General features: G+C 43.0%; 1 protein-coding gene across 1 annotated transcript; it reads right to left on the reverse strand.

The window, feature by feature from the left end:
- Window positions 1-8,391: 8,391 nt before the first annotated feature.
- inip (ints3 and nabp interacting protein) lies at window positions 8,392-11,813 on the reverse strand. The gene is made up of 4 exons (XM_083639575.1): window positions 11,643-11,813; window positions 10,817-10,916; window positions 9,984-10,071; window positions 8,392-8,878 (listed from the first exon to the last, which is right to left on the reverse strand). The coding sequence occupies exons 1-4, from the start codon at window positions 11,665-11,667 to the stop codon at window positions 8,780-8,782; spliced, it is 312 nt and encodes a 103-aa protein (XP_083495701.1). The 5' UTR covers window positions 11,668-11,813; the 3' UTR covers window positions 8,392-8,779.
- Window positions 11,814-13,445: the final 1,632 nt, after the last annotated feature.

The raw sequence follows: 13,445 nt of genomic DNA on the forward strand, positions 1-13,445 counted from the left end.
CAGACACCCATCTGGTGTAGAGCAGACACCCATCTGGTGTAGAGCAGACATCCAAGCCAAGACGTCCTCTTCCTCCCTTGTTTACAGTCCGATTAGCAACTTGAGATGCGAGAAGAATGGAGAACGTCTCGTATGCAGATAGCAGAATGGAGTGGCAGTTGAGAGACGACGTCTCATATTATGCAGATAGCAGTTTATAGAGATTAGCCAAAATGTTGTGTGGACCTAAAACACCTACAAAAAGTATCACACATTGTGTGAGGAGAAACATTTGAATTGAAAATTGCTTTCAAAGTCGGACTATAAATGGTAAATGGCCTGCATTTATATAGTGTTTTTATCCAAAGCGCTTTACAGTCAGTATGTACATTCACCCATTCACACACCGATGGCGGCAGGCTACCACGCAGGGTGCTGGCACACCATCGGGAGCAATTTGGGGTTCAGTATCTTGCCCAAGGACACTTCGACATGCAGACTGGAGGAGGTGGGAATCGAACCACCAGCCTCTTTCATCCGATTCTCCCAGGGCCGTATGCAACTCTTCTAAAGAGCTTCTCATAAAGTACAATCACAGCAATGAAGAAGTCAAGAACAGAACCGGTGGTATCGTTGGAGACATGGCTGTGCACCTTTGCAAGACAGCGAAAGACAAGAAAGTAGTGTGACACAGAACGCACAGAACACACAGAACGCACAGAACACAGAACGCACAGAACACATAGAACGCACAGAACACACAGAACGCACAGAACACAGAACGCACAGAACACATGTCCAGAACCAAGACAACCCTTGTTCACCCATCTCAAGTTGCTAAGGACTGTAAACAATGAGCGGTGCACGGAAGAGGACATCTTGTTCTGGATGTCCTCTGGCTACACCGGAAACCCTGAAATACTGGCCATCGCCCATAAAGCCTAATGGTCATCAGCCCGATAGACGATGGGTATCAAGATCGGTTTGATCTGGGCGTCTGGGTAGTGTTAGCGGTAGATTCCCCCCTGGCTACGGCCCTGCACCCGGGTGTTGTAACAGGAAAGCCCCCCCCCCCCCCCCCCCCCCCAATACCACTGTATCATAGCCACCCGGGTGTTGTAACAGGAAAGCCCCCCCCCCCCCCCACATATCACTGTATCATAACCACCTGGGTGTTGGAACAGGAAAGCACTAGAATCCCCCTGTTTGTTTGTATCCATGCAGTAGTCAAGTGTCTGTCTGACTGATCTCAGTGAAAATGTGCAAACAGAGCCATTGTAGAAGCCAGAGTTTTTGTTTGTTGTTGTTTTATGGACTGGAGAGATGTTTCCTGACCTTGCTAATCTTCTACAATGGCTGCCGCTATTAGTTGGGTGAATATTGTGCTGATGCTCGACTGTCTACATGTGTTGTGAAAGAGAGTATTTCATTATCTGGGTTTGTTCGGTCTCGTCCCTTTTAGATGTGAATCAAACCGATCAAACCATTCGATCGGCACTTTGACCATCGATATACATTTTGAATACTGAACCAGGACGTCCACTCCAAGATTGACCACAGCATCATAACTGATGGGGCAGAAGCTTCCTTGGTTTGCCTGCGGTTGCTGGAATAGGAATAGAAATGTGTTTCATGTAGCGCTGCAAATGATTAATCAGTTAATAGATTTGTTGTCAACTATTAAAGTAAAGTATTTTGATAATCGATGAATTGGTTCGAGTCATTTTTTTGGAAAAAAGTCAAAATCCTGATTCCAGCTTCTTAAATGTGAGTTTCTTTACTCCTCTATGTAAACTGAACATCTTTTGGTTGTGGACAAAACAAGACATTTCAGGATGTCATATTGGGCTGGGAAATGATGATCATCGCCTCGAAATGAGCGCCATATTTTTTTGTATGCATATTTATTAGATTCATAGATTGTGTGTGTGTGTGTGTGTGTGTGTGTGTGTGTGTGTGTGTGTGTGTGTGTGGATTAGTGTATAGATCATAGATTGTGTGCGTTGTTCTGTCTGTGTGCTGCCAAACTGTTTTGACAATAAACCACTGAAAACATGAGAATCCATCATGAAATCAAACACCAATCTTATGTTAACATCAATGCTACAAACTGGAGCAGCTGTATCTGCTGTTGGTGAGCAGATTATATTCAGGTTTTCACAGCGATCAAGTCCCGAATAACCCGCACGTCACCGAGGTCATAGGTCATGTCTGAGTCGTGTGTTTGAGTTCACATAGACGTCAAGAACAAGTTGAGGACAACAACACTGGTTTCAGGTGTAAAATAAAGTGGGATTTTTGTTTCTTTGTATTTGTGCTTTTTAGTTTGTGTTTCAGAATAGCTATTTTGACTGTGTTTTGTATCCTCATTACAGTATATACTATATATATATATATACATACACACACACACACACACACACACACATATATGTGTGTATATATATATATACACACATATGTATGTGTATATAGGTGTGTGTGTATATATATATATACACACACACACAAACACACACACACACACATATATATATAGTGTGTGTATATATGTATGTGTGTGTATATATGTGTGTATATCTATATATATATATATATATATATATATATATATATACACATACATACATATGGTATTTGGACTTTCTGCAAGGATCTATGTAGTGTAATGTTAAATCATGGACCCATTCTGAGTGAGATAAAGAAAACAAGCAAAGTAAAAGGAGAAAATCTAAAACCAATGTCCACACAATAAAAATGCTATACAGTATTAATAAAATCAAAATAGACGTGCTGTTGTACTTCAAACTTGATTGAGAATGAAAGATCTGCATATTGTTTCACCACTGGAGAACGAAAACAATTGTGATAATTGATTCACTTCAACACACTTGGCGTTTCTAGTGTTATTTCTTATTTTCTTTTTCTTTTTTACCTTTATTTAACCAGGCAAGTCATTAAGAACAAATTCTTATTTTACATTGGCGAACTGGCAAAAGGCAAGGCCTCTTGAGGGAGAGGGGTAGGGACTAAAAGAAATACAATTACAACGGCACATATCCAACACATCCATTACTTTACAGGTATTGTGTGTGACAGCCAAACATGACATAAGAAACATACAATCTAGCACACAAGCAACGGGCAAGTAGCTCGTAGATCAACATCAGGCAACAGAGTAGCAACACAAGCAACAGGACAAACAGGCAAAAGCAAGACAACCGAAGCAAGAGAGGCAAGAACAAATAATAATGTGACAAACAGTAAACAAACAACCACAGATCGGGATATCAGTGGGTCGGGAAACAGCTGCATGTATCAGCAAGAATGTCCACAATCAAGTGCTTAAAAGCTGACTTGGGGGTCAAATTGTCCAGTTTCAGTGTTTTTTGTAGATTGTTCCGGTCACTGGCTGCGGCAGACCGGAAAGACAACGGACCAAGAGCAGTATTTGTTTTGGGAGCTTTCAACAGAATAAGGTGCGCAGAGCGGGTGTTGTAGGCAGCAGAGGCCTGCAGCAAGTGACACAGGTGGGGGGGGGGGGACCAGTGTTGGGCAAGGTACTTTCAAAATGTAATATACTACATATTACTAGTTACTTTCATTTAAAAGTAATAAGTTACTTTACAATACCACTGTCTGTGTAGAGTAACTCGTTACTTATTACACTACTTTTGCATTACTTTCACCAAAACAACAGCAGCAGCAGAATGACATCGCCGCCCCGGAACCATGCCGAAAAATAATGTCAACCGCCTTGAAGTCAGTGTAAACAATCCAACATTCAAAATGTTATTCTTTTCCTTTGTCATCTATAGTGGTTATTTGCATAAAAAAACACGGTTTGATTAGGAAATGATTGTATCTTTAATTTAAATAGGTGCTTTGATAAAGAAAAAAGTAACTCAATTTGTAACTTGAGTTACTTGACAAAGTAACGTATAATATTACTGACATCCTATAAGTAATAAGTTATATTACTGAGTTACTGCTAAAAGTAATATATTACATGTAATATGTTACTTTTGTAATGAGTTACCCCCAACACTGGGGGGGCAGACCAAGAAGGGTTTTGTAGATTAACATATCGACATACATGAACCAGTGAATATTACGATGGGTGTGCAGAGAAGGCCAGTTGACAGAGGAATATGTAGAGTACAGTGGTGTGTTCTGAAAGGTGCAGAGCAGAGTGATAGAGAACATGGAGCTTCTGAAGTGGGCCCTTGCATGCCGACCTATAAATAACATGACCATAATCAAACATTAGAAGAATAGTCATTTGGACAAGAGTTAATTTAGCAGAGAAAGTGAAGGAGGAGCTCATTCTATACAAGAAACCAATTTTAGATTTGACCTTAGATTGTAACCTGCAGGGGTGGAAAGAGTACCAAAAAAATCTACTCAAGTAAAAGTACTGTTACTGTGATTACATTTGACTTAAGTAGAAGTAGAATTACTGGTTTAAAAATCTTGAGTAAAAGTAAAAAACCTTAGGTCGTTTAAAATGTACTCAGAGTAAAAGTTACTTAGTTACTACTCGTCAACGTATTCTCGCTGCTTTCTGACTGACCGTTGTTCAACTTCTGGTGAAGAGTTGCGTTTGGTTTTGATGGCGGTTTGCTCTACGTGCGCGTCATCCAGAGAGGTCTGCTTCCCACACACATCATAGCGCCCCTTCCCTCCTTGTGATGATGTCATCTGGAGATTTCTAGTGACTTTTTGATCAGCCAATAGTTGCTTTCCTTGGGACTGTCTCCTTGGCCGAATGGTTCGACTTTAGAAGGCCCCACACCAAATACCCGGGTTCGATTCCCTCCTACAGCCATGTCCACTGCAGGGGGAGGTAGAGTGACTACTACTTTAACCCGGGTATATGAGGGCACGCTGGCCCTTGGCCAATGGGATTGTCCCTTAATTTTCTTTTACTAGGGTCAATAGATTGGACTGTTTTTGGTGCACAGTTCACAGTAAACTCGGGGAAACTTTGGATGTATTTTACTCTGTACTCTGAGGCTATTTCAAATGTATCAAAGTACATTACTTCAAGCAAAATTTACTTAAGTGAAAGTAAAATGACTGATTTTAAAAACGACTAAAAAAGTACAAGTACACAAAAAAGCTACTCAATTACAGTAACTAGAGTAAATGTAAGTAGTTACTTTCCACCTCTGGTAACCTGCTGATATGGTGTGAGAAAGACAGAGTGCTATCTAGCCAGATACCCAGGCATTGACGGGGAGGGGCTGAGAGAGGAGTTGTTCTGTTTTAACAGATTGCAGCCTATCAGTGAGGTAGTTGGAGAACCACGCCGGTGAGTGATCAGAGACCCTGATACTGGCCTGGCCAGCCAGGATACAGGTAGTGTAGGCCTGAGCTAAGTCAATAGAAATGGCTGCACAATGTTGTTTAGCATCCAAAGCAGTAGGACTTTGAGGGTTGCAGCCATAACCAGATTGAACACCAGACAGAATATTATAAGTATCCAAATAGTTAGTCAGTTGCTTATTTACATGTTTTTCCAACACCTTTGGCACACAAGGCAGTATAGAGATGGCCCCATAACAATTAGGATCAGCCTAGTCTCTCCCCAGACTCAAATATTACGTTGAATCGCTGCGCTCCGCATACTACATAAATGAGTCTGTACCACTTCACAGCCACTGCTGGGGTGGTTTGGTGGGCGCGTCTAGGGGGTGAAATTGAATGTGACAGGTCGCAGCACCAATGAGAGCGGTTGGAAAAATGGGCTGCGCCTCCCGTGTTGTCTGATCGCAAAGTCGTTACTGATTGGAGAGGACTGAATCCATCACTGGCATATGACTTTGGTTTGGTTTGGTTTATTTCGGATCAAGAATGCATAAAAACCATTACAAATTTACAACACAGTAGTAAAAAAAAGTACACAATAAATAAATCGAAAGTAAAATGATCCAAGGATAGCCCAGTAAAGCAGCTTAAAGTTACAAACTAGAAGCCTGCTTATTTCCACAGGGGTCCTTCAAATATCAAAACCTTAATATTACACAATTGTACTTTATAAAAGAAAAACAGAAAAAGGAAGTCTATCGATGACACATAAAATATATGATATATATCATATATTTATATGGCCAAGTGAACGATTCAGCCTGGTCTCCTCCCTTAAAGGGGACACACTAAAGCTACTTTCTATGCAAGTGGAATTTCCGCCGTGTGGAGGGACAGGTTAAACAGATCTGCAATGGGAGCTGCGATGATGGAGGCCACAATCAGCTCAGTGACAGTTCATCTGTGCCCTGGGGAATATCTCACCGTGTTGGGTAAACTTCACGTGACTTACCTTCTGCAGCCGACCTCCTTATCTTGACTATCCAATCACTTAGAATTACCCCTGATATTGATATAACATACCAAATCTTTATTGACTATACAATGACTTAGAATTACCCCCGTTATCGATATAACATCAGATAAGTTGGCAGCTGCTCTGTAACAGCAGTGTAAAATTAAATGGTTTACCTTCTGCCCGTTACTTTTTACTCTCAGCCCCTCACGGCTTCAAATAAATAAATGAAAATAAAACAGTCACCCGAATGAATAATAGCAAAAACTGAACAGCATGTCTGAAAGAAATCCAAGATCAGCTTCACTTGTAAATTAGAAAAAAATCTCATGTCACTTATATAGCGAACTAAAAGACCGTTTTTATTTGGTGGCTTCACAAAAAATACATTTCCAGGAGATCCCATAACCACCATTCTATATTTTCTATATTTCTCTATCAATTGTTCAATGTGTTATCTTTATTCTGTAATTTGCTACTGCTGTGTCAGCTAGAATTAGCTAGACATATTTTCTGTGAAGCCCTCTGAGACATGCTTGTGAATTAGGGCTATATAAATAAACTTGACTTGACTTAACCACCACTGAGGTGCCCTGGAGCAAGGCCCGTAATCCCAGCCGCTACAGTGAAGCTGCTCAGTGGCCAGCAGATCAGACTGTGTTAACTTGTACTGGTCAGCTTCCACGTGTGAATATGAACAGGCAACTCCAGGAAAAGAGAGCAGTGAGACCCTGTTAAATAAAGGTAAAAACAATATAAATACTTGAAAAGAGAGGAGTTATACAGCCTGGTTTGAGTTTTTATTAAAATATTAATCGCAAAGAGGCTTTGGATAAAATTATTTACCCAAAGCCTCTCTTCCAAGACTTGCCCTCTCCTGAGAGCACCGGACCAGCCTGCTGGGCCGCTTGGGTCGAAGCGCGCCTACAACTTCATCCTGCAAGTATTAATCCCAAAGATTTGCACCAGCGTGCATTCGTGTTTGCAGCGAAAAGACAGTAACTCAATACATGTATATTACATTTAACTCATTGAGTGCCAGCCATTTCTGGAAAACGGATGCTCCCAGTGCCAGCCCTTTCAGAGCGTTTTCAGTGATTTCTCAAGAACCACAGAATATTGTGTGATATTACTATGTAAACACCGAACACGCCCAAAGAACGATGAGACTCTCTTCTATCATCTGCAAAAAAAAGTTTATTGATATCATTTTCCGTTCTTTAGTTCTCAGCAGTAGAAGATAGGTTGATTTCACCAAAAACAGACGTTTCAAACTAGAAGCTGAGATAATGAGCCTTTTGTGAGATGAAGCATTTCAAGCACATCACTGACTCTGAAGCTAATATTTTCTGATGTAGTGACGTGGTGTAATTGTGTGGTGCCCTGCGTGCCCCACCCCCCTCAACTGCATACTCCTCCGTGGGAGTGTCTCTGGTGGCTCTGCTCGAATCTCTGCTACCTGCGTCAGGCGACGAATCTCTGCATGGAGCTGGGATAAACTCATCCCCACACTAACACACAGCTTGCATGCTGGAGCTGGGATAAACTCATCCCCACACTAACACACAGCCTGCATGCCGGCGGAGCTGGGAGAAACTCATCCCCACACTAACACACAGCCTAACACGCACCCAGCGTCTATTTTCGGAGTGCTCCGCCGTTTTTGTGCGCCGGCTCCCAGCGCGACACCGAAAGGCCAAACCGGACTGCTGAGAATGGTTTGGCTTTTCGGTGTCGGGTGCTGCTTTTCTGGCGGCTAATCGTGTGGAGAAACTATGCAGCAGAGACAGAGGGGCTCAGTTGTGGGAGCGGATTGGCTGCTGTTCGCAGCTAACGTTAGCTCCAGCCAGAGCAATCTATACGGCTCTGCCTCCAGCATGCATCGGTTTCCGTTTCATCACGGGGCTTCTTCTGCTGTTTTTCCTCACCTTTCTCTAATCTGGAGAGCACTGTCGCCACCTAATGGGTCCGTAAAATAGCTTGTACACCTTCAACATCCACCATATTTTTACAGGAGATGCATCAGGCTTTGATCCACGTCCCACCGTCAAAAAACGCAATTGACGTCTTTAGACGTCATTGGCACTCTACGTTACTATTTGAATTGACGTCTTTAGATGTCATTGGCACTCAATGAGTTAATATGTTTCAATACAAATCAGTTACAAATGTAAAAAAACAACAAAAAAAAACATTGACAAGATTTTATCCTTTCCATAGAAAGGATTTTTCTCGTGAACGGAATCGGAAATAAAACGGAATGAGGACTTTTCCATCTTCACATCAGCGGCAGCTTTTCAGTCCAACAAAAGATAAAGTTGTCATATCGATAGTTTGCAAACGGGTCCGTCCAACAGGTTTCTTTGCGGCCGGCAGTTTATCTCAACCAGAAAGAGAGAGAGAGAGAGAGATGGGTGTGACTCGCCCCTGGTCTTGGCCTCACACCGGGTCAGCAGGGCTGTCGGAGGCCAAAGGTCAGGACTCGGGCTCCAGGCGAGGGAGGACAGGGAGGATCAGGTTCCCAAACGATGAGTCCTGAGTGATGAAGAAGCCTGACGAGTGGGCATGTGCATGCTGCCAGGGAGGACACACACGCGCGTGCACACACACACACAGTCACACACACGCGCGCGCGCAGACACACACACACACACACACACACACACACACACACACACACACACACACACACACACACACACACACACGCACACACACAGTTTGTGTTATTGTACTGTACTTGTGAGGACTTTCCATTGACGACATTATATCCTAACCATTTAAACACTCCCTCCAGGATTTAGCTTTTTTTTTATTGTTGCAATCAAAATGCTTGATTTTGCAGCAGCTTTTCAATGCAATTTGCGACGTTTTGTGTGATTGTTTTGCAATAAAATTGCAGGAATTGGCAAAAATTGCAAGTTGAGGGACCTGGCTGGTTTGCTGTTTTTGCGGAGAAATTGCAGAAATATTGAAAAATTGCCAGCCCCCCGTAAATATTGCGGAGATTGGTTGAATTTGCATTAATTATTGCTATCGCAAAATCGCAATTTCCTGGAGGGACTGATTCAACTTCAGCTTAAAGTCCCTGGAAACCAAAATCCACAAAAACCTTCTAACTATTAAATTTAGGGTCTTATGTGAGTAATTGTGTGCCTCAGAAAGTAGGAGACATTAGTTTCAATCCAAACCCCCAAAATCGCCACTTTTCTACAAGGTCTGGATTTCCACTTCCTCATTGAAGAGCGGTGCGCGCGGTGCTAAAATGAATGATCTTATCACGTCATAAGACCTGCAGTCCTGCACGCACACACATGGGACACGCCCACACAGTCAGCGGGAGAAAAGACAGTCTAAAATCTAATTGATTCTCATGACTTTTGTCATGACTGTCAAACCTAAATTTATATACTTTGCGACGTTCATCATCGTTCAAATTTGGCTGGTGGCTTATTAACATACGTTCCTGTGATGTGATGAACTCAAAATGCTAAATAATTTAAAAAAATATTTCTGGTTTCCAGGGACTTTAAGCCTCAACACTAGTTCCCTATCCATCAATCTTAAAACTCACCCTAACCTAAAATAAAACAAATTCTAATTGTATCCCTTTTGTAGGACGGTTGATCCACCCCCCCCCCCCCCCACACACAAACACACACACACGTCTGTGTGTCACCTGCAGGGCAGCCTTCTGCTGGGCGGCGATGTGCTGCTGCTCTGCGTTGTCCCTGAACTCCTTCAGGTTCGGTCTGGAGAGAGAGATGCTGCGGGAAGAGAGAGAGACACACACACACACACACACACACACACACACACACAGAAACAGACACAGACACACACACACACACACACACACACACACACACACACACACACACAGGGAGATGAGAGAGATCATCATTCTTCCATCTCCCAAATAAGGAATTTCAGATGAAACAAAAAATCAGCCTGCCTATCCTGACTTAAAACTATAGACATGTCTTCTTCGGCTGTCTCCAAAAACGGTGTCAAGTTGTTTCAGACTAGAGATGTTAACGGTATGAAAATTTCACATCACGATTATCGTGACCAAAATGATCACGGTTATCAGTATTATCACGGTATTCGTAAAAAAAAATGCTGAAAATGTTCAAAAAGTACTGAGAGACTCACTGAAATCATTTTACAATGTTTTATATTGAAAACTCAGATCCAAAAAGGATTGATACACTCACTGAAATCATTTCTCCAAGGCTGCACGATTTTATCTGGGAGACTGCTGCCAACTTTGGTTGATGGTGGACAGTATTTACCATGTTTTTCAAAGCACTGTAATCACAGTACCACGTTTTAATGATAATGAAAATTTTAAACGGTACGGGTATCGTAAGGAATTTTATCACGGTTATCATTAAAACCGGTTATCGTTACATCCGGACCTTGACATCAGGGTCAATATTCAAAGCTGTTTTCTCCCCTCCAGCTCCAGGGCCTACCTGGCTCCTGGGCTGTTCATGCCCCAGGGCCTACCTGGCTCCTGGGCTGTTCATGCCCTGACTCTGCAGGCGCCTCTTCTCCTTATCCAGCTCCGCCAAGATGGCCACCCGCGCCTTATTGGAAGACTGGAAGCCTGGGGGAGGAAAGAAGAACAAGAGACATGGAGAGATGAGAAAGATGGGGAGAGGGAGATACAGAGAGAGATGACAGGAATAGAGAGGGAGATGATGGCGATAGCTATCTCCACTCCAGGCATGCATAAACAAAATAAGTTAGCATAAAACTGAACTGAGTTCAATTATAAATGAATCTTCCATTGTAACGCTATTGTTAACAGATATAGCATCAAAAAAGTCCAGTATAATGTTAGCTGGATTTTGCACCAAAATACATTTAGCCTACTGTGAGCTGTAACTGCTAGAATAGAAGAAGACGAACTGGCCATTTTCATGAGGTATCCCACCTGGAGTAGGCACCGAAGGCATGGAGTGGACACGGCCCCAGCGTCCCAGGCGGGAATCGAACCCATAACCCAGGACCTTCCTGCTGGGATGCGACAGCACCCACAGCACTAACGTTACCACTGCGCCACCCAAAACTGTTACTGTCTGTCCGAAGTGGGATTCGAACCCACACCTCCTGGGGAGACTGCGAGTCGAGTGAGACCTGAGCGCAAATGTGTAGATCGGCATGCCTGGATAATAAATAGGGTGTATAATATAATAATATAATCTAAACAATTAATTTCACTCCAGTTAGCCTAGCCCCTTTTGGGGACTGTCACCTAACTGTTTTGTGGACAACTGTTACATCTGTTACAGTTAGATGACACAGCAGCCCCACAACCTCCAGGGCTTACCTTGTGCTGGAGGGTTTGCAGCCATGTCAGTGAAGCAGGAGGCAGGGCAGAGGAACAGATCAAGCCGCTAGCTAAGCTAACTCTTATGCTAACGTTGTTTGTGTTTTCTCTGTCAAGTTAACGTCTCTACCCTGACTTCTGGACGACACGGTCACGTAGTATAACGCTAAACTAACTATTAACAGTGGTGCTTGGTGCTGTGTTACACAGTCAATGGCTACGCCTCTGTAAAAGCTAACGTAACTGAAAGTAGAATGTCTTGATGTATGTAGCTAGGCTACTAGCCGCCTCCAGTACTACTTTCGTTACATGTGCGCTATGAGAGAGGAGGAAAAACGAAGAGTCCCCACTCTGCTCCTGTTTCCTGGAACCAAAAGTCCAAAGTCATCGCTGTGCAGCTCTGCGTAACGCATTACAAAAGTAACATGATGCAATACTACATTACTTTTAGCAGTAACCCAGTAATATGACTTATTGCCAATAGGATTTCAGTAGCCTAATATTTGCAGTTAGCCTACTTTGTCAAGTAACACGTTACAAATGAGGTAGGCTACATTTTCAAAGCACATATTTAAATAAAGATACAATCATTTCCTAATCAAATTGTACATTATGTTTTTATGCAAATATCCATTATAGATGACAATAACAAAGGGATAACATTTAGAATTCTGAACAGTTTACGCCTTCAAGATGGTTGAAATTATTTTTCGGGATTCCGGGGCGGCGATGTCATTCTGCTATTGCTGTTATTTTGGTGAAAGTAATGCAAAAGTAGTGTAACAAGAAACAAGTTACTCTACACAGACAGTAATATTGTAAAGTACCTTATTACTTTCAAATGAAAGTAGTAGGCAAATAGCTTACATTTGGAAGTAATTTGCCCAACACGTCTAAGGTTTACTTTTATGCCTACTTTTGCACATATCTTCTAATCTAAAAGATTTTAAGTTTATGTAGACTAAATTATAGAAGCTTAAAGCTTTTGAGAAGAACACCTTTGTTTCAGGTCTGAAACATGAAAGACGTGTTCACATTTCATCGGCCACAGTAGCCTAGGCTACTACTGGAAAACATTTTGGCCTACTTTTCAACAACAAATTATCTGTCAATTGTGCAGTGGGCTGGCATGAAAACCATCACAAGCTACAACACAGCCAGCAAGTCTGCAGAGGGGGACCGAGCCAAGGCTGACGAGTATAATCTGTTTTTCAACAGATTTGACTCAAACACCACTGCCCAGCCGGTCCCTATAGTCTCACCTACTCTTCCCCCTGCTCTACTCAATCGGGACTGAGTGGCAAAACATTCCGCAGGAGGTTCCTCCCTGATGTTTGAAGCGGCAGGTGTCATTTATCTACGCTGATTACTGCGTTAACTCTGACACTCGGTGGGCATGGCCCCGCAGTGACCTCTGCCTCTGTGACGTCATGTGCATACCTCCTGTGGTGGCCTCCCCACCCTCCATCCCCTCTCCTGTCACACCCCTCGCTCGCCCTACTATTCTACCTCCATGCCCCCCTGTGGTGGCCTCCCCATCCTCACCCCCCTCCTGTCACACCTGACCTAGTCCACCTCCAAAATCCCCTGTAGCTACACCACCCTCCAGCCACCACCCCCCTCTCCCCCCTGCCCACAACCCCCACACGACCACACATCAACATCACTTCCGACCAGGTGAAGAGGCAGTTGAAGAGGCTCTGGACAGGCAAAGCAGTGGGCCCTGATGGCATCAAACTAGGTGTGGCCGGGCATAGTACGCTGATCAGCTGTGTGGAGTCCTCTGGTACATCTTCGACCTGA

The sequence above is a fragment of the Poromitra crassiceps genome (genome assembly GCF_964638095.1).
Source record: "Poromitra crassiceps genome assembly, chromosome: 6".
Classification (NCBI taxonomy): domain Eukaryota; kingdom Metazoa; phylum Chordata; class Actinopteri; order Beryciformes; family Melamphaidae; genus Poromitra; species Poromitra crassiceps.

Bases quoted from the DNA above. Each gene is read 5' to 3' on its own strand.
- inip (XM_083639575.1), bottom strand. From the start codon at position 11,667: ATGGCTGCAAACCCTCCAGCACAAG. The intron at 10,072-10,816 runs GTAGGCCCTGGG...CTCTTCCCGCAG, and splicing joins ATGAACAGCCCAGGAGCCAG to CATCTCTCTCTCCAGACCGA. The intron at 8,879-9,983 runs GTGACACACAGA...CCTCCCTGGCAG, and splicing joins AGCAGAAGGCTGCCCTGCAG to CATGCACATGCCCACTCGTC.